Here is an 18,328-nt window from a genome sequence, read left to right on the forward strand (position 1 = left end):
CAGGGGGTCCCACTGGAGACCTCCAGGCAGGGACAGAGCTGGGGTGTCCCAGCTGGGGACAGGGGGCTGGGGATATTCAGGACCAGGAGAGGGGACAAGGGCACGGCTTGGGGCTGCTCCCAGCAAACAGCAGCTTTATTCACAGCACTGCTCCCTCAGCCCCTGCACATCCTCCTCCCCAAAACCACAGCCAGCAAACTCCCTGCACTCTGTGCCCCAGTTACCAGTCCCCCAGGGTAACTGGTTTGCTGTCTCACAAGGCACTTGGGTCTTTTTTCCCAATTTGATGATGGTGAGGTTTTCCCTGTCCCTGGGGGCTGTGCAAGGCCCCCCTCCCTCTGCCAGTCCAGTGCACACCCCTCCATCAGCCAGAGGGAGAACAAGCCCAGGAGTGTGGGAAGAGCAGGGACAGCTCAGGGTACAGGGGATGGGATGGATTTGGCCTCGGATTCCAGGGGAGCAGCACAGGCTCTCCCTGTGACCCACGCTGGTCAGGACCAGGAGATCACAAACTGCTCCCACATGGGCAGCAACACAGGGACTCTCAGCACCTGAGGGGAGAAGGAAGGTGAGAGCCAGCCAGGGGTGTCAGGGAATCCTGCCCCTCACAGAGCCACAGCCTGGCACAGTGCTGGCCCCACAGATGCCCCAGGAAGGGCACCCATGGCCCAGGCTGTGCCATCACTGGGGCCAGACCCCACAGCTGCACTCCAGGTCCCTCCCTGGCCACCAGCCCTGCCCAGGCTGGGAGTCAGCACTCACCTGGGTGTCACTGCGGTAGGAGAAGTCCCTGACGATGGCACCGTTGGCCAGGACTTGCTGGGGAGGGCTGGTGACCCCCAGCACGGTGACAGCCTCCAGCAGGACCCCATCCAGGTGGGCACTGGCCCGCAGCAGCTGGCTGAGCACGGCATCCTGGGCACACGGGGAGGGCACCCTGTGCTCCCAGCCACCCCTTGTGCACCCACCAGGGCACAGAGGGATGGCACCCAGTGCTCCCAGCCACCCCTCATGCACCCACCAGGGCACACAGGGATGGCACCCTGTGCTCCCAGCCACCCCTCGTGCATCCTGGGCACACAGGGAGGGCACCCTGTGCTCCCAGCCACCCCTCATGCACCCACCAGGGCACACAGGGATGGCACCCAGTGCTCCCAGCCACCCCTTGTGCACCCACCAGGGCACACAGGGAGGGCACCCTGTGCTCCCAGCCACCCCTCGTGCATCCACCAGGGCACATGGGGATGGCACCCAGTGCTCCCAGCCACCCCTCATGCACCCAGGGCACACAGGGATGGCACCCAGTGCTCCCAGCCACCCCTCGTGCACCCAGGGCACACAGGGATGGCACCCAGTGCTCCCAGCCACCCCTCGTGCACCCAGGGCACACAGGGATGGCACCCAGTGCTCCCAGCCACCCCTCATGCACCCACCAGGGCACATGGGGATGGCACCCTGTGCTCCCAGCCACCCCTCACACATCCTGGGCACATGGGGATGGCACCCTGTGCTCCCAGCCACCCCTCACACATCCTGGGCACATGGGGATGGCACCCTGTGCTCCCAGCCACCCCTCACACATCCTGGGCACATGGGGATGGCACCCTGTGCTCCCAGCCACCCCTCACGCATCCTGGGCACACAGGGAGGGCACCCTGTGCTCCCAGCCACCCCTCGTGCACCCACCAGGGCTCCTCCAGGTGCCCCACCACACCTCCTGCCCCTCTGCTGCCCACAGAGCAGACACAGGTGTGCCAGGGCCACCAGGAGCCCTGGCCAGCCCCTGCCAGCAGCTCCCCGTGCTCACGCTGGAGGCCAGGAAGAGGAGCTCGGTGTAGTCGCCCCTCTCAAAGCTCTCCCAGCTCTCCCCATCGTCCCAGAACAGCTCTCCCCTGGCGAAGCCATCCGGGGTCAGCGCCACCAGCAGGGCCATGCCCTTCCCACGGGACTGGGCAGTGCTGAGGGCAGGTTCCTGGGGCACAGGGCAGGCACAGCTCAGGGCACTGCCACAGCTGTGCCCCCAGCCCTGCAGCCACTGGCACTGTCCTGGTGTGGGCACTGCCACCCCCCCAGGTGCTCAGACAGGTCACTGTGGTGTCACCACGGGGCAGAGGGGACTCACCTGCAGGGGCAGGATGTGCCCTGCACGGACGTGGACGTTGATGGTGTCCAGGGGCGCTGGCAGGAGGATCCACTGCCCTTTGCTGTGGATGGTGGAGTCCTACATGGGGACAAAGGGAGGGAAGAGCAGGCACAAGGTGCCCCAGTGCCAGAGTCCTCAAATGGCCACCAGGAAAGGCAGGTGAGACACCAGACCCACAGACAGCCCCGGGGGGCCGGTGGGGTGCAGGAATGGGCACGAGGTGCCACAGCAAAGCAGGAGCACCCACCCCTGTGAGGCTGTACCACGTCCCTGCTGGGAAGTAGCCGCTGACTTTGGTCTGTCCTGCCTCCAGCACAGGGGTGATGAGCAGCCCCCCGCCCCACAGGAGCTGGCGGTCCACGGTCCACGTGTTGGGGTCTGTGGGGAACCTGGGGAAGCAGGGGAGGGAGGGCAGCACCAGGACACCCTGCGGGCACTCCCGGTGAGCCCCGGCGGGGCTGGCACTCACTCGAGGAACAGGGGCCGTGCCACGGTCTGCCCAGCGCTGTGGGCCCGGTGGAACAGCGTGTAGAGGAAGGGCAGCAGGGAGTAACGGAGGCGCAGGGCGTTCCTCATGGCAGCCTGAGCGGGCGGGCTGAAGGCAAAGGGCTCCTGCGGCTGCGGGAGGGGAACGGCCCCAGGGGATGCTCAGCCCCAAGGTGGGGAGGGGAACGGCCCCAAGGGAGGGGAACGGCCCCAGGGGATGCTCAGCCCACGTGGGGAGGAAGGCAGGGCACATTTCAGGGATGCAGAATGGTCTCTCCCAGCCGTGGGGGCACACAGCCCTGCAGCTGAAGCAGCCACCTTCCCACGCTGGCAGGGCAGCCCCGGCTGGGCCCAGAGCCCCCCGCCCGGCAGGTGGGGGCTGCCAGGGCTCACCCGGGTGCCGTGGTCGTTGTGGTTCCTCATGAAGGGGTAGAAGGCTCCCAGCTGGGTCCAGCGCACGCACAGCTCCTCGCTGGTGTCGCCCAGGAAGCCGCAGATGTCGGCACCCACCAGGGGCACCCCGAAGAGGTTGAAGAGCAGCACCTCTGCAGAGGGCACAGAGGGCACCAGGGCTCTGCAGCAGCCGGGCACGGAGCCTGTGGAGACGGCCCTGGCTGTGGGGGCAAGGGGGAGCAGGGCTGTGGGTGCAGGCCCGGTGCCCACAGGTACATCCACATACCTGGTATGGAGTAGTAGAGCTGCTGCCAGTCACTGCCCACATCCCCTGTCCAGTGCCCGGCGAAGCGGCCGTGCCCGGCGAAGGTGGAGCGGGAGATGACGAAGGGACGCTTGCCCCGCACCCTCAGCAGAGCACTGGGAGCAGAGGGGTCTGCTCAGCACCCCCAGCTCCCACAGGGCTCCCACAGTGCCCTGTGCTCCACACCAAGCCCTCACCCAGCACCCACACTGCCCACGCTGGGTCTCTCCCAGCTCTGCACCCCAGCGTGTGCGGGAGCTGTGGCAGGAGCCCCAGGCTCACTTGTGGGAGGCGATGGCCTCGGTCAGCCCGTACAGGCTGTGCAGGTTGTAGTGAGAGGACAGGTACTGCTGGCTGGAGGCACAGATGGTCCCGGCCTGCAGGCGGCCCCCGAACACACCTGCAGGGGGGAGGTGGAGCTCAGAGCACCCCCGGGCTCCTCCCGGCTTCCCCAGAGCCCTGGGCAGGGTGGAACCCACTCCTGTACCTGGCACGTAGGGGGGATGCTCCAGGTTGTTGTTGGGGCAGCCATCCTGGGAGCCCTCCACGAAGTTGGACGGCTCGTTCATGTCCTGGGAGGGAAGGAAAGGACAGGATGGCCCTGGTGCCAGCAGAGTGCAGGGCAGGAGCCAGGGCCAGCAGCTGCACAGCGCCACTCACAAGCCACATGCCATCGAAGGGCACTTGTTCGTGGAAGTCCTTCACCATGTCGTGCCACCACTCGTGAGTCTCTGGGTTGGTGAAGTCTGGGAACACCGTGGGGCCTGGCCAGACCTGCAGGAGGGAGAGCTTTGGACAGAGCCCCCACCTTCCACCACGGCCCCCCAAAAGTTTCCCCCTCACTCTGGGGGTCCTGCAGCCACTCAAGCCCTGTCTGTGGGCACAGGGGCTGCTCCCCACACGCACCTTCCCGACCAGGGGCTGCCCCGTGGCGTTTCTGATGAACACCCCTCGCCTCAGGCCCTCGTCGTAGGGCTTGTAGGTGCCAGGGGGCCCCGAGCTGCTGATCCCAGCGTCCTGGAAGGGCACAAAGCCAGGGCAACAGCAGGGAACAGCCAGCCCTGCCCTCATCACCACCCTGGGGCAGCTGAAGCTGCGCCAGCCTGCCTGTGCAACTCACCACGATCATGATGTACCTCAGCCCGCGGCTGTGGAAGTCCCGCACCATCTCTGGGTAGTCCCTGAAGCTTTTCTTGTTGAAGGTGAAATCCCTCTTGGCATCTGCGTAATCCAGGTCGTTCCACTGCACATCCTGTGGATGGAGGCACCGTGGCTGGGGCTGGAGCAGGGACCTCTCATGCTGCTGTGGCACCCAGGACGCCCCCCAGGCCCCCACAGCCCCAGGAGCAGCCCAGACGCACCAGGGGGAAGCGAGCTGCTGTCATGTTGGCCACCACCTGCCGGGTGATGTCCGTGGAGGAGTAGCCCCAGCGGCACAGGTGGAAACCCAGGCCCCAGTACGGGGGCATGAAGGGGAACCCTGGAGGGCAGAGAGTGGGTGCTGGCAGGGATGGCCCAGCCCTGGGCCCCCCCAGAGCCCTCTGGGCCACCCCAGAGCCCTGCTGGGCCCCGTGGCTCACAGCATCCCAGCCATGGCTCAGTCATACCAACCACATCCAGGTACTGCTGCACCACACTCTTGGGGTCAGGGCCCAGGAAGATGTAGAAGTCCAGGATCCCTCCTGTCGTGCGCCAGGTCAGGGCCGGGCTGGGCTGCAAGAGCACGTCTGGGGAAGCACAAGGGCCAGGGGAGGAAGCTGAGGATGAGGACAGGGCCAGGCCCACGCCCGGTGCCCCACGGGACTCACCCATGGCGTTGCTGTTCAGCAGAAAGACACCGTGGGCTGAACCATCATCCTCCATCACCAGGTAGAAAGGGTGGGAGCCGTAGAGGTTGACGTGGGGCTGGAGCAGAGCACGGTGTGGTGCCAGTGAGGCTCTGCTGCAGACCCCCACACCCACCTGACTGCCCTGGCCTCGGGTCAGGAGCACTGGCTGCAGGTGCCAGCCCAGGACTGTGCTCCCAACTCTGTCACCTCAGCTGAGCCCTGCCCTGAGCCAGAGCCCTGCAAACGCTCCCAGGCAGCACAGAGCTCTGGAGGGACAAACCTGGGCTGGGGACAAGGGTCCCCAGGGTTTGCCCAGTGTTATGGCCGAGGCCCAGAGCTGAACCAGCACACACACATCTCCCCAGCCCCAGGAGAGGCCGCAGGGCCACCCCAGGAGCTCAGATGAATCTGTGTCCCCTTCCCTCAGCCCCGCTCCGTACCGCAGGTGCCATGTCCCGATTCCAGAGGGTGACCCTGGTCCATGCTGTGTCAAGGAACAGCGGTGTCAGGTGCTCCCCCAGCCCCGAAATGAAATGGGAGGGCAGGGAGGTGGAGATCTGCAGGAACTGGTCTGTGAAGAAGAGGGGTGCGACCGTGGTGTTCAGCCTGCGGAGAGAGAGGGAGGCACCGAGCTGGGGCCAGCGCTGCCGGGCAGGGACACGGGCGCTCATCACCACGGGAAATGAAAACAAGTTTTGGGTGAGCTCTGAGATTGCTGGGTCCCTGTCCAGCCACGGAACTGCAGAGGGAGTGAAAGTAAAGCCCCGACAGCCACCGCATGCTGTAACCGGAGCGTCCCTGCAGCCATGCCGGCGCTGCGGGGCTGTGCGGGTTCCCATCCCGAATCCCGAGGGGGGCACAGGGCACTCACAGGACTCTCCCATTGCGCTGCCGGCACACGACGAGGCCGAAGGGCTCCTGGTTGACCTGCAGCCCGTACAGCGTGGCCGGGGCTCGGCCGTGCACCCGCGGCGTGGCCAGCGGCACCTCATAGCGCGGCCGGGCCGGGTCCCGGAGCTGCGGGGAGAGCGGTCAGGGGGAACGGGCACCGGGGCTGCGGGGAAAGCGGTCAGCGGGAACGGGCACCGGGGCCCGGGGCTGCGGGGAGAGCGGTCGGGGGGAACGGGCACCGGGCGGGCCGGGCCGCACCGTGAAGCGCAGGCGGGCCGGGGTCTCCAGCGCCAGCTCCAGCCGCAGCTCGTCCACCGCTGCCGGCAGGAAGGCGGCGGCCTCGCGGCGCAGGCGGGCGGAGAAGCCGCTCTCGGTGGCCGTCAAGTTCTCGGCGCGGTAGCTGCGGTAGCCGCGGGGGAAGAAGCACCAGGGCGGGCCGGGCGCGGAGCGGGGCCCGGGCCCGGGGCTGTAGCAGCAGCCCCGCGCCTCGCAGCCCGCCCGCGACAGGAGCCGCTCGGGGCCGCAGTCGAAGCGGCCGCCCGGGGACACCTCGCAGGCGGCAGCGCTGGGGCCCCGCGCCGAGGCCGGGACCGGGACCGGGAGCAGCAGCGCCAGCAGCGCGGCCGCCAGCCCCGGGCCCGGCCCCATGGCCCGGCCTGCGCTCCCGGCAGCGGGGACGCACCGGAACCGGCACCGGCACCGCGCGGCCCCTTCGCCGCCCCGGAGCCACCGGCCCCGCTGCTGCCGGGGCTGGGCCGCCCCCACGCCGGGAAATCGGGATCCACCGGGGCGGGGCGGGGAGGCGGAGCTGCTTGGGGCAGAGAAAGTGAAACGTAAACAGAAACATACCGAAAGGTTACAATGGAACGTCTGAAATAAACGTTGTACTCGGCAAAGTAAATATTATACCCCGCACCTGCTTATCTATCCTTTTATTTATCTATTTACAATGTCTGGAGCCTGCGGAAGAATATAAAAGAGACTACATGTATTTTCATGTATTTTCAGGCTTTCTGCAACCCGAGCTTGGATGTCAAGCAGTGACTGAGCCACTGCAGAGCCCTTTGGTGCTGGGGCTGTTCCTCCTGGATCTGCTGCACGATGGTGTTAATGGTCTGCAGCCGATCCTCCAGTTTCTCCTGCTGGTTCGTGCAGGCCTCTTCAGTGTGGCACAGGGCCTTGTACTTCCCTTGCCTCAGTGCCTGCAGCTGCTTCTGGCGTGCCTGGTGGGCCACAATCTCCAACAGGTTCTGAGAAAAGCAAAAAGAGAAGGGGCTGTAACAGCAGGAAAAGCATGGGCAGGACTCGTGTCAGGTCCATCACGTTGGACAAGGGAAGGACAGTGCTGTGAATTCCCCACCATAACAGCCAAGCAGCACCCCCAGCCCGGGTGTTGGAGGGGTACAGATATCACAGAATTCCATAAATCCGAGAAATTCCCACATCTGTAAGGCAACCCTCGCCAGGACAGGGTTTCACCAAGCTGGCTCTTGGTGAGCCCCCAAAATGTGCTCAGGTAATGTGTGGCTCTAACACATTACAGCACACCCAGCTGAGGACAGAGAGGAAGCAGAGGAAGCACAGGCTCTGTCTGGCCCCCATGCTGTAGGGGAGTGCAGGTGCTCACCCATCGTTTCTCGTTCTGAAGATATTCCCTGTCCAAGCTGAGGCTCTCAGTCTCAGCCTGGAGCTGGCACACTTCCTGCTGCTTTTCTGAAAAGTTGTCATTGAGGGACTCTTGGATGGTCTCCAGCTCCTGCATGGTTTGGTTGCATTCATAAATGTTCTAGTAAATGGGAGAGAAGGGAATGGCAGATTTCAGTTCTCTAGTTCAGCTGCACTCCTGACCATCCTCCCAGAACTGGGTTTTGGGGGATTTTCAATGAATGATTTTCCTCACCACAAGGCCAACCCCAGCTGTGTGAGCTCCTGCAGCCCCACTTTCCCTGCTCACCTCCTGGATTTCCCTGATCTTCTTCTTCAGGTCCTCTTTCCTGCTTTGGACGTCGCTCTTGGTGCCGTGTTTCAGTTTGCTCTGAGCCTCTGCCCGATCTGTTATTGTCTCTCTCTGGGAAACACACGCCTCCATGGCCCGAATCAGCATCTCCTGCTGCTTCTGCAGCTGCCCATAGCGCACCTGCCGTTGGCCAAGACACCAACCAGCCTCAGAATCCCAAATGTTTGCCCAGAGCACCCAGGGAAGCTGGCCAGGGGGCACATCCCAGCAGCATAAACCAGATATATGGGACAGGAGTGCCTGCAGGCCAGATTTGGTCCAAGTCCAAACCTGGTTTGCTGTGTGAGGATCTGAAGGCAGAGGCCTGGATTATCAACTTGTCTGCACCAATACTCAAAATGTTACTCTGAACCTCATCAGCAAGAGCAGAAGCAGAAAAGCAGAAGCATCCTGAGAATGAAGGGGATGAACTTCTCTGCCAGGAGAGGGAACACTTCCCTAAACCAGTGATTAAAGTGATGCAACATTTAGTAATCAAAACTGCACATAAATCAGGGTCACATAATCAGGTGGCAGACATACTGCAATTTAAATAGATTTCTTGGGAGTATCCAGATCCTGCTGAGGCTGGCATGGAGAATGCAGGATGTGTGGGCTGCATGTGCTCGGTCCAGTCGAGCTGCAGGGCTTTAGAGTCCCACCCTGGGCCCTGAAGATGCCACCTCTCCAGCCTGTTTCTCATCTCCTGCCTCATGTTTCAGCCACTCCAAGGCTAAGCACATTGGGTGGCTTCCCCTCCTCAGCCCCCCTTCCCAGAGCCTCACTTGCATCCTCCGAATCTCTGTTTTCATGTCATGGATCTCGCCGTGTTCCACCAGAGCGTCTGTGGCATCCTTCATCTCTTTTGCCAGCTGGAACTTCTTCTCCCACAGCAGGATCTGATGCCTTCAGAGAAGAAAGGGGAAGGAAGGAGAAAGACAGACCCCCAATGGCCTGCCCAGTGCAGCGCTGCCAATTCCTGGCAGAGCCTTCCCCTATGGATCTTGGCAATGTCCAGCTCACACACACTGGAACTGTTAAAGCCAACATCCTCCCAGCTCCTGCTGGCTCCAGAGACTGCTGAAACACCTTTCACACATTCATCCCCTTCTCCAGGAAGGCTAGAAGCACATTTGCTGGTGCCAGGTTTGGTGACTGCAGGAGAATGGGAATGTGGACACAGTCCCACAGGACTGTGGCACTCTGGTACCTACTCTGCTTCCACCAGGCTGTTCAGGAGCCTTTCCTTCTCCTCAGTCAGTTTACTGTGCCTCTCCTGCATCTCCATGGATTCTTTTTCTGCTGCCTAGATTTGGGAAGAACAGAACAATACAGACTTGTCAGGCTGAGAAGGTTTTCCAGGATCACTGTTTGCCTCTGACCTGCAGGGGAGGCTGAGCCCTGGGACTGAGGTGCCAGGTGCCTCAGTACCTTGAGAGACTGCACAAACTCGTTCTCTGTGACAATCCTGCCACTTTGCAGGTTCTCAACGCTGCTGTTGTTCTTGTTGATCAATGTGTTCAACTTTATTAAGTCATTTGACATGTTCTTCATGTGCCGTTCCACATCCTTCTGCTCTTTTATTTCCTGCTGAATTTCATCTATGGGTGAACAGAAAAAGGTCTTAGAATTCCCCTGAGCATTGGGTTGAACAGAGACAAGGTGTGACAAATGGCTCTCAGAGCTGGCAACACCTCAGGCAGAGCCACCCATGTCCCATAGAATGATCCCAGCCAAAATGATTTTCCACAAGCTCAAAAACCAAAAAAGGTTTTGAAAGAGACTCCTGTGGGAAAAAGTTGGGTTTGGCCAAGGAAAGTGCAGTCATTGATGGGGCCATTTGCCCACCCACTACTTTCAAACCTTATTTAACAAGTGTAACAGGTGACATTGTCACTTAGGGTCTGGCTGTCAGGACAGTAGGATCAGTCCTTATAGGAGTAACCAGGTGCAATCAGCAGCAGTGCCTGGGCTGCTGGTGCTCCTGCTCACACATGCCAGGAGCACTCTTTGGGGCAGGCCCAGCTCTCCCCACTGTAACCCTCCCCTCCCTGTTCCCTCCCTTCACAGATGGACATTTCAAGGCAGAGTTGAACTTTAGGAAACACGAACTCTCCAGGCGCAGTTTCCTCTGCTGCATGATGATGCTCTGCTTCTGCAGCGTGTCCAGGGAGCTGATCTGTTCCTCCCTCTCCTGTGTCAGCCTCACCAGCTCCTTCTGCTCACTCAGCCAGTACTTCTGCAACGTCACTGCCTCGGAGTTGCAATCTTCTATCTGCTGGTTCAGCTTGTTGATCTCAATCTCCAGTGGGCCCAGTTCTTGCCCCTGTAGAGAGCAAAGTTTGGGCTAAATCAGGCAGAAGCTGCCTGAGTTGTTTACAGCATCTGGACATTCCAAGGTTTGCAGAGGATGTGCCACAGGACTCATTTCCCCATGGGTATCCATTAGGTCTTACCCCAATAGGGCCAACCCTCAAACCACTGAAATCTCACTGCCTGCCCCATTCTCCCCTGCTCAGTGTTTGCAGACTTTTCCAACAAGATCCCATTTGCTCATTGATGCCATTTGACATTTTCATCAGGTGCAGGCAAGTCCCTGAGGGATCTGTGCCAGGCACACCCTCATTTCACAATTCCCTTCACTGTATTATCAACTGATAAACAGAAACACCTTCATTAACCAATGCAGCTTTTAAATCACAGTGCTGGTGCCTGAATGTTTGAACAACCCAACATTTAACACAGTTACGTTGATCAGGAGCATCTGTGGCCACCACAAAGAATAAAATCAAAACTGGGACTGAAACACAAAAGTACCTACCCCTTGCTGAGAAAGAAGCATCTCCAGCTTCTTGTTGAACAGGCAGAGGATCCCTCCCTTCTTCTCAGCCAGGATCCTGGACTTGGCAATCTCATTTTCCTGGCAGGTGATCTGTTCATTCACATTTTTGATTTCCTTGTCCACCTCACAGAGTGTTTTTTGGTGAACTGTCAGCCTGCAGCTGGTATTGGTTGCATTCAGAATAATCTGGGCCACATCGTTCTCAACCTTGTAAAAATGCAGCTCCTGGGAATGTCAAGAGAGAAAACAAAAACACATCAGAGTCCCCAGCAGCCCCTGGTTGGGTTGTGATGCCACTTGTCCAGCTCAGGAGTCAGGGGATGGAGATTCTACTCCCAGCTCTCTACTACAAGCCACAAGCTACTCACCCTCTGTGCATCTTTGCTTCTCCATCAACTGCCAGGTAATACAATACCTACCTCCCCCACACAGCTGTTGAAAGGCATCAAGGAGCCCAAACATTCCAAAAGCCTTTAAGAGACCTCACTCATCCCTTCTGCAATGCCTCCCCAGCTGTCTCCAGTTACCTGCCACCAGTACCAGGACATCCCAGCATTGTCCCTTCTGCAGCACACCTGGCACACACACCTAACAACCAGCACAGCACTCACAGGTGTGAGAAGGGCTGGGCTCAGCTTTCCAATCCTTCTAAGTGATCCAGTTCTACACTCCCAGAGAGAGCAACTTATCATGGATTAAAGATTGGACTGTTGGACTGATTGAACATTTGGACTGTTCCTTGGATCGTCCTCAGAGCTGAGAGCTGCCTGCATCCCATTCCATGATGAATTATAGAAATGAAAGTTAGTTACAATGAGATTACAGAAGTACCACAGGTCCACTGGTTTTCTTTAGTACATAAGAAATGCTGATACTTTCTAGTAAATACTCATCATGTTGCCCCATTTTTTAAGCAAGGGACAGTGAGGTTTGTGTCAGGCCTTCTTGGCCAAGCTCTCACACACACACCAGAATCCTGCAATAAGATCACAGGGAGAACCAGACTGAGAGGCAAACTCAGCAGAGCTGCAATGCAGACCTGAAACCAGAACAAAGGCACTGACAAGCCCTGCTGGGACCCAGTGGCTCCTGCCCTGCCCTCCCAAGGGGGGCTGCCATACCAGGTCGCTCTTTCTGTTCCGAAGCTTTTCAGCCAGCTGGGAGAAGTGCTTTGCAACTTTGCTGGATATCCTCTGGTCCTGAAGCTTTGCCATGATTTCACTCTCTAGCTGCTCGTTGGCATAAGTTCCCTTCTCTATCCCCTTCCTGATGGACAGCAGCTCATTCAGGTGAGCAGCCTGGTCCTGAAAGGTGGGCACACAGACACAGGATCACTACAACTGTCTGAGGAAGGGCATTCAGTTCAGGGATGCAAAAGGATTCGTGTTCCATGGCCTCTCCTCACCATCTTGGTCCTGCTGAGGGCCTCCTCTGTCTCATGGAGAACACGAGTGTAGGTGCCAGTCTGGACCTGCAGGGCCTCCTGCTCCTGCAGGCACTGGGCAATCAGTTTCCTTGTCACACTGGCATCGTTCTGGGAGCGGTTCAGGAGCCTCACAAGGCTCTCATTCTTCTCCTCCTCTTTCCTGATGGACCTCCCACAGCCATGGATGTCCCCTTCTAGGGACTTGAGGTCACGTCTGTAGTTGCTGGAGGGGCAAAGAGGATGGAAAGTCATCACAGGGATTGGTGCTGTACAGCCACCCACAAACTCCTCTTTTCAAACACGTTATTGCAACAACAACTGCCCAAGAAGGAAGATGTTTGTAAGGGCTCAGCTGCTGTGACAGTGCAGAGTCAGCAGGAGATGGATGGAGACATTAAGATTTAAAAGTAAATGTGTGTAGGGAAATCGATTCCTTCTTTCAGTACTGTCCCAGCCCCCATTCTGACCAGGATGTCACCACATAAAAGCAGATTGTTTGTTCTCAGAGAATCAGTCAAGGCTGATTTAAGGCTCATGAGCAAATAAACACTTCCTCTGGCAATACAGGGAGGTTTTCCTGAACGTTTCCAAAGGCCTCACAAAACCCTGATAATGAGAGATAAACCCTTCCTGACATCCAGCTCGTTGGAGTAAGAAATGTTGCAAAGGTGAGAGAACTCTTTTAAAGGAATAAAACATGATCATAAAAACTCTAAGCAGCTTCAGGAACCCCCCACATTCCAAGGGAGAGATGTGGTTAGGATAAAGAAAGCAGCAACAAAGAAAGTGCTTCTCATCCTTTAAATTTATTATGTACTTGAGAGCAGGGAACTTGTTCTGCCTGACAGGCCCTGCCCACACAGGGCTGAGCCCCACAGGAGCCTAAACCCCACTGGAATCCCTTTCTAGAATCCCTCCTGTCCAAATCTGAGGTGTCCTCAGGGCCTGGTTTCAGACCATACCTCAGCAGCTCCTGAGTGACCACATAGGCCTCATCCCTCTGCTTCATTCCAGCCAAGCTGCTGTTCCAGTGCTCCATCAGCTTCTTTTTCTCCATGTTAATAGCCTGGACCTCCAGCCCAGCCTGGGGAACAGAGACATGGCAGACAGGATGAATCTACATTGTGTTAAAAAAGAGATTAAAATTGTGATATACAATTTTTTTTTCTTTTCCTGTTCATAATGTGCTGAGCAGGATCAGCTTCACCTCCGTGGCTGGTTCATTTCTGAGCAGCCCACAGAGCACAGGTCTGCATGACAAAACTGCTGAGAAGGGCAGGAGGAAGTGATTTACAGGCACTTCTTAAGGACAAAGGAAAAGAAAAAAAACCTCCTCATTCTTCCAAACAGGAACAAACTGTGAAACTCTGTCCCACATTGTGCACACCACGTGAGCACGGGCCAAAGGGGTCAGCCCTGCCAAGGGAAATATTAACCCCAGGGGACAAGGGCCCTCCTACCTCAGTGATTGCCTGCCGGGTCACTTTTGTGTCCTCTGCCTGGGCCACAAGCTGAGCTTCAAACACAGCAATTTGTTCCTGGAGCTGGTGGACTCTCCTTGTCAGCTGGTCCAGGAAAAGGTCCTGCAGAGCCAGAGCCAAACAGTCCAGGGTGAGTCACAGAACCTCAGCCTAAACCAGCTGTGTCCTACAAGGGTAATATCAGCTAAAAAAGGAATTAATAATAACATCAGCTAAAAAAGGAATTAATAATAACATCAGCTAAAAAAGGAATTAAAACTGGCAGCTGGGTTAGACTGGAGTCCTACTGAAACTTTCTCATTCATGGGAAGGGCTCAGGACTGCAGCAGGGATGACTTGCAGGAGAATGAAACCTTTGCTGACTGTTTATTACTCCACTTGCATCAGTAAATTAATAGGTCAGCTCTGAAGCCACAATCCCTCCTGTCAGCCCTGATTTCACCTGTCCAGCTACTGGGAATCTTAATAATGTATATTTGAAAATCCTTTGTTAAAATCCTCCTAACCCCACTGTATTTCAACAGTTGACATGGAATTCTGCAGAGCAGTACCCGTGGATTGTGTCCTGGAAGGCAGCAGAGGGAGCTCCAGCACCGACTGGCTCTGCTCATTCCCAAAGTTCACTTTCCATTGTGAAATTCTGTGATTCAGAATCATTCTCGAGCCCTGTATCCATGATATTTCTTTATTAAATGTCCTCGTTCCCCCACACCCCTTCTCCTCGAGGGAAGAGTGCTTTACTGTCCTGAGGCTTGCAAACCCTCTGGGCAGTGTTGCCATCCTGGGGCAGGCAGGGCTTCTCCTCCTTTTCAGAAAAGCCTCTGGATTTATTTTTTTTCAGTTATTTGAGAAAAATATCCCCACTCATTTTCCATGATTCAATTGCTCTGGCCTTTCTCCTGACAAGGTGGAGCATCCTCCAGGACTGACTGCTGGCACCTACAGTTATTTATTTCAAAGACAGCTTTTCTTGGTACCTGTTTTTTCTTCTCCACCTCAGCCTGGATCCTGTCTGCCTCAGCCCTCCTTGCTGACTGTTTCATCAGTAAAAGCCTGTGATGCATCTCCTGGTCCATGCTCTGCACGTAGAGGAGCTCCAAGGCCAGGTTTTCAATCTGGGTCTGCATTGTAGAAACTGGGGGGACAAGAGGCAAAATAGTTACAGAGAAGTTTGGTTGTAGGGACAGAGAAGTTTGTTTGTAGGGTACACCTTAAACAGGGATAAAAGAGGAAGAAATACAGAAGCTCCTGCAGCAAAACCTCTCACACATCAGATAAGCAGCCCTCCCCAGGACACACATTTACATCAGCTCTGGAGAACAGCTCCACAACCAAAGATCCTGGCAAGCAATTCCTGGACTCCCAGCTCACAGAACTCCTGGAGAATCCATGAAACTTTTCAATGAGCTCATTATTCCTGATTAATTATTTTGCTGCATTTTCCAATCCGGCGCTTGCCTTAAATTCCAATTAATTTCTCCACACAGCCCTAGAATTGGGAAACACTGCCAGGACTGCCTGGGTCACCTTTCTTGCGCTCTCCCTCGGTGCTGTGACACATTTCCTTGTGAGCAGCCCTGAGGGCCTGCAGCTCCTCCTCCAGCTGCTGCCGCGCCGCCGCCGCCTGCCACCAGCGCTCGTGGCTCTTCTCCAGCTCCTCCTCCAGCTGCCCCAGCTGCTGCTGGGCCCCATAAAGGATCACCCCCAGCTCTTCCCTCTGCTCCTTGCTGCTCTTCATGGCTGTTCTCTGCAGACACAAGGGATGGGGAGCAGTGTCCCAGCAGTTTGGGCAGGGGGGGCTGTGGGGAGGCGAAGGAGGGACTGGGTACCATTGCATGGAGGTCCAGGTTCACTTGTTCTATCTGCTTGGTGAGGTAGTTCTTCAGGGCAGCCTGGAACCTTGTCATCAGAGGCTGTAAAGGACAGCAGTAAAGCTTGTTAATATTAATACTTGTGTAAATAGATTATGAAGAAGCCTCACTGCTACCTCCCCCACCCAATAAAACAACTTATTTCTGCCACAGACACTTGTGTGCTTATTTCAGCTACCCTCACTGCCAGTGAGAGATGTTACAGAGTGGGTTTGTGCTGGTGCCAAAAAGTGAGAATGTTTGAGAATCAGAACCATGCCAGAAGAGCCACATCTGAGAACCCACCCTTGCTGCAAGGAGGGCTCTTCTTCTTTTCTTTCAGGGGCACTGCAGGGACCAGATTTACCCAGTGCATTGCTCACTTCTGAGCCCAGTGCACTGCTCACTTCTGAACCCACTGCATTGCTCACTTCTGAACCCACTGCATTGCTCACTTCTGAACCCACTGCATTGCTCACTTCTGAACCCACTGCACTGCTCACTTCTGAACCCAGTGCACTGCTCACTTCTGAACCCAGTGCACTGCTCACTTCTGAACCCAGTGCACTGCTCACTTCTGAACCCAGTGCATTGCTCACTTCTGAACCCAGTGCACTGCTCACTTCTGAACCCACTGCACTGCTCACTTCTGAACCCACTGCATTGCTCACTTCTGAACCCACTGCACTGCTCACTTCTGAACCCACTGCACTGCTCACTTCTGAACCCAGTGCACTGCTCACTTCTGAACCCAGTGCATTGCTCACTTCTGAACCCAGTGCACTGCTCACTTCTGAACCCAGTGCATTGCTCACTTCTGAACCCACTGCACTGCTCACTTCTGAACCCAGTGCATTGCTCACTTCTGAACCCACTGCACTGCTCACTTCTGAACCCAGTGCTCTGCTCACTTCTGAACCCAGTGCTCTGCTCACTTCTGAACCCAGTGCACTGCTCACTTCTGAACCCACTGCACTGCTCACTTCTGAGCCCACTGCACTGCTCACTTCTGAACCCAGTGCATTGCTCACTTCTGAGCCCACTGCATTGCTCACTTCTGAGCCTGCAGCTCTGGGGTCAGCACTGAGTGGCACAGGCTGCAGTTAATATTCTGGCAAAGCTGATTTTCACACATTTCACACACAGTGCAGCTGAACAGCCACTGCTTACAGCTCACCTCACACATTTCAGAGAAACACAAACACCAGCCCTGCAAAGAACAGCAAGATTTGAAGACTCCTCACATGTTCTGGATCCAGGACAAGCAGCTCTGTTTCTCCTTTTTTCTGCCTCCGTTTTCTCCTCTCAGGTTCCTCGGCTGCCCTCTCCCTTCTTTGGCTGCCATGGCCACTGGGGAGCTCAGAGCTCGGCCCTGCATGGTGAGAGCTGGGTCCTGCTCCACTCCCTGGGCCACAGAGAAGGAAAAAGGCAAAGCAGCAGGATCAGGTTTCACAGCATTGTGCCTCTGGCTGGGTTAACAATGACCACAAAGGGACACAGCAGAGCTGTGGCACGGCCACTGGGGGTACCTGGCTGGGCTGCAGGTGCTCCCGAGGGAGGGGGAGAGGCTCCTCCACCTGGGCCTGGCTGCTCCATGTCACCCTGGGCAGGGGGACAAAGGCTGGTCACATTCTGCATTGTTTGGGAAAGTCTCAGGGGATTTTTCATGAAATATAAAAACCACCTTTTCCATCTAGCTCTATTCACCCCTGCACATCTGCTCATTCTTGTCACGGGACATGAACAATGCAAAAGGCTCAGCAGAAGGGCCTGGCTCTACAGCCAGCCCTCCCAAAATATAATGATAGTGTCTCACTTGTGCAGAGCCCTGCAGCCAGACCTCTCCTCCTGCAGGGGCAGTGATTTGCTCCTCCAGAGGAACAGACTCTCCACGGTCATTGCCATTCTTCCCTGGCCTGGCACACAGCACAGGTGAAAAGCAGGGCAGCACATTGCCGTCTGCATTTAATTCTAATGCTGTGGTATTTTTTGCCACAGGGCGCAGAAGTTTAATTTAGAAGTTTAATCTCATTTACAAAAATAGTCACCCAGCAAGCCCTGAGATAGTAAAGATCCTTACAAAACTTCTCCACACCACTTACAGTTCCACGTGCTTCTAGTTCACATCTATTAAAAAAAAAAAAAATCCCTTGCAGATTTATTAAAGAAATTCATCCAGCCAGCACAACACGTAGTTTAATTATTCTTGTTCTTCTTCCTCTCTTTCTGTTTAAAGAGAGGGTGAGCAGCGGCACTGGGCACGGGGGAGGTACCGGGACGTGCCGGACGGTACCGGGCCGTGGTGGAGGGAACGGGCAGTGCCGGGCTGCAGTGGAACCGGACCGGGCAGTACCGGGCCAGCGGTGGAGGGAACGGAACCGGGACGGGACGGGATGGGAGGGGAGAGGAGAGGAGGGGACGAGACGGGGACTGGGGGAGCAGTGGGGCGGACTGGCGGTACTGGGGCGGGATGGGATGGACAGCACGGTGCGGGCCGGCGGAGGAGCCCCGGGCGGGCAGTCCCGGCCCGGCCCCGACTCACCCGCGGCGGCTCCGCCATGTTCCCGTTGCCAGGCAACGCATCAACACCCGCTCACGTGATCGCCCGGGCCGCACCACCACGGCCCGCGGGGGGGGCGGGGGGTTCGGGGCCGCACCATCCCCGGCGCGGGGGGGGCTCGGGCCAC

At 57.2% G+C, this 18,328-nt stretch overlaps 2 protein-coding genes across 2 annotated transcripts; both read right to left on the reverse strand.

The window, feature by feature from the left end:
* Positions 1 to 102: 102 nt before the first annotated feature.
* GAA (alpha glucosidase) lies at positions 103 to 6,834 on the reverse strand. The gene is made up of 19 exons (XM_071451302.1): positions 6,305 to 6,834; positions 6,027 to 6,172; positions 5,596 to 5,761; positions 5,135 to 5,231; positions 4,934 to 5,053; positions 4,688 to 4,806; positions 4,447 to 4,578; positions 4,233 to 4,343; positions 3,987 to 4,100; positions 3,814 to 3,898; positions 3,609 to 3,726; positions 3,309 to 3,442; positions 3,023 to 3,174; positions 2,613 to 2,761; positions 2,391 to 2,532; positions 2,123 to 2,221; positions 1,808 to 1,972; positions 763 to 915; positions 103 to 551 (listed from the first exon to the last, which is right to left on the reverse strand). The coding sequence occupies exons 1-19, from the start codon at positions 6,692 to 6,694 to the stop codon at positions 492 to 494; spliced, it is 2,652 nt and encodes an 883-aa protein (XP_071307403.1). The 5' UTR covers positions 6,695 to 6,834; the 3' UTR covers positions 103 to 491.
* A 128-nt stretch (positions 6,835 to 6,962) lies between these two features.
* Positions 6,963 to 18,310, reverse strand: CCDC40 (coiled-coil domain 40 molecular ruler complex subunit). Its single transcript, XM_071451301.1, has 18 exons — positions 18,184 to 18,310; positions 17,171 to 17,243; positions 16,886 to 17,046; positions 15,621 to 15,704; positions 15,319 to 15,538; positions 14,769 to 14,926; positions 13,771 to 13,893; positions 13,273 to 13,394; positions 12,290 to 12,533; positions 12,006 to 12,188; positions 10,864 to 11,109; positions 10,155 to 10,368; positions 9,474 to 9,643; positions 9,257 to 9,348; positions 8,828 to 8,948; positions 8,001 to 8,183; positions 7,674 to 7,832; positions 6,963 to 7,296 (listed from the first exon to the last, which is right to left on the reverse strand). Exons 1-18 carry the CDS (start codon positions 18,199 to 18,201, stop codon positions 7,051 to 7,053), a joined length of 2,817 nt encoding a protein of 938 aa, XP_071307402.1. The 5' UTR covers positions 18,202 to 18,310; the 3' UTR covers positions 6,963 to 7,050.
* Positions 18,311 to 18,328: the final 18 nt, after the last annotated feature.

This window comes from Agelaius tricolor, unplaced genomic scaffold (genome assembly GCF_023055355.1).
Source record: "Agelaius tricolor isolate 1412-34295 unplaced genomic scaffold, bAgeTri1.0.p SCAF_32, whole genome shotgun sequence".
NCBI lineage: Eukaryota > Metazoa > Chordata > Aves > Passeriformes > Icteridae > Agelaius > Agelaius tricolor.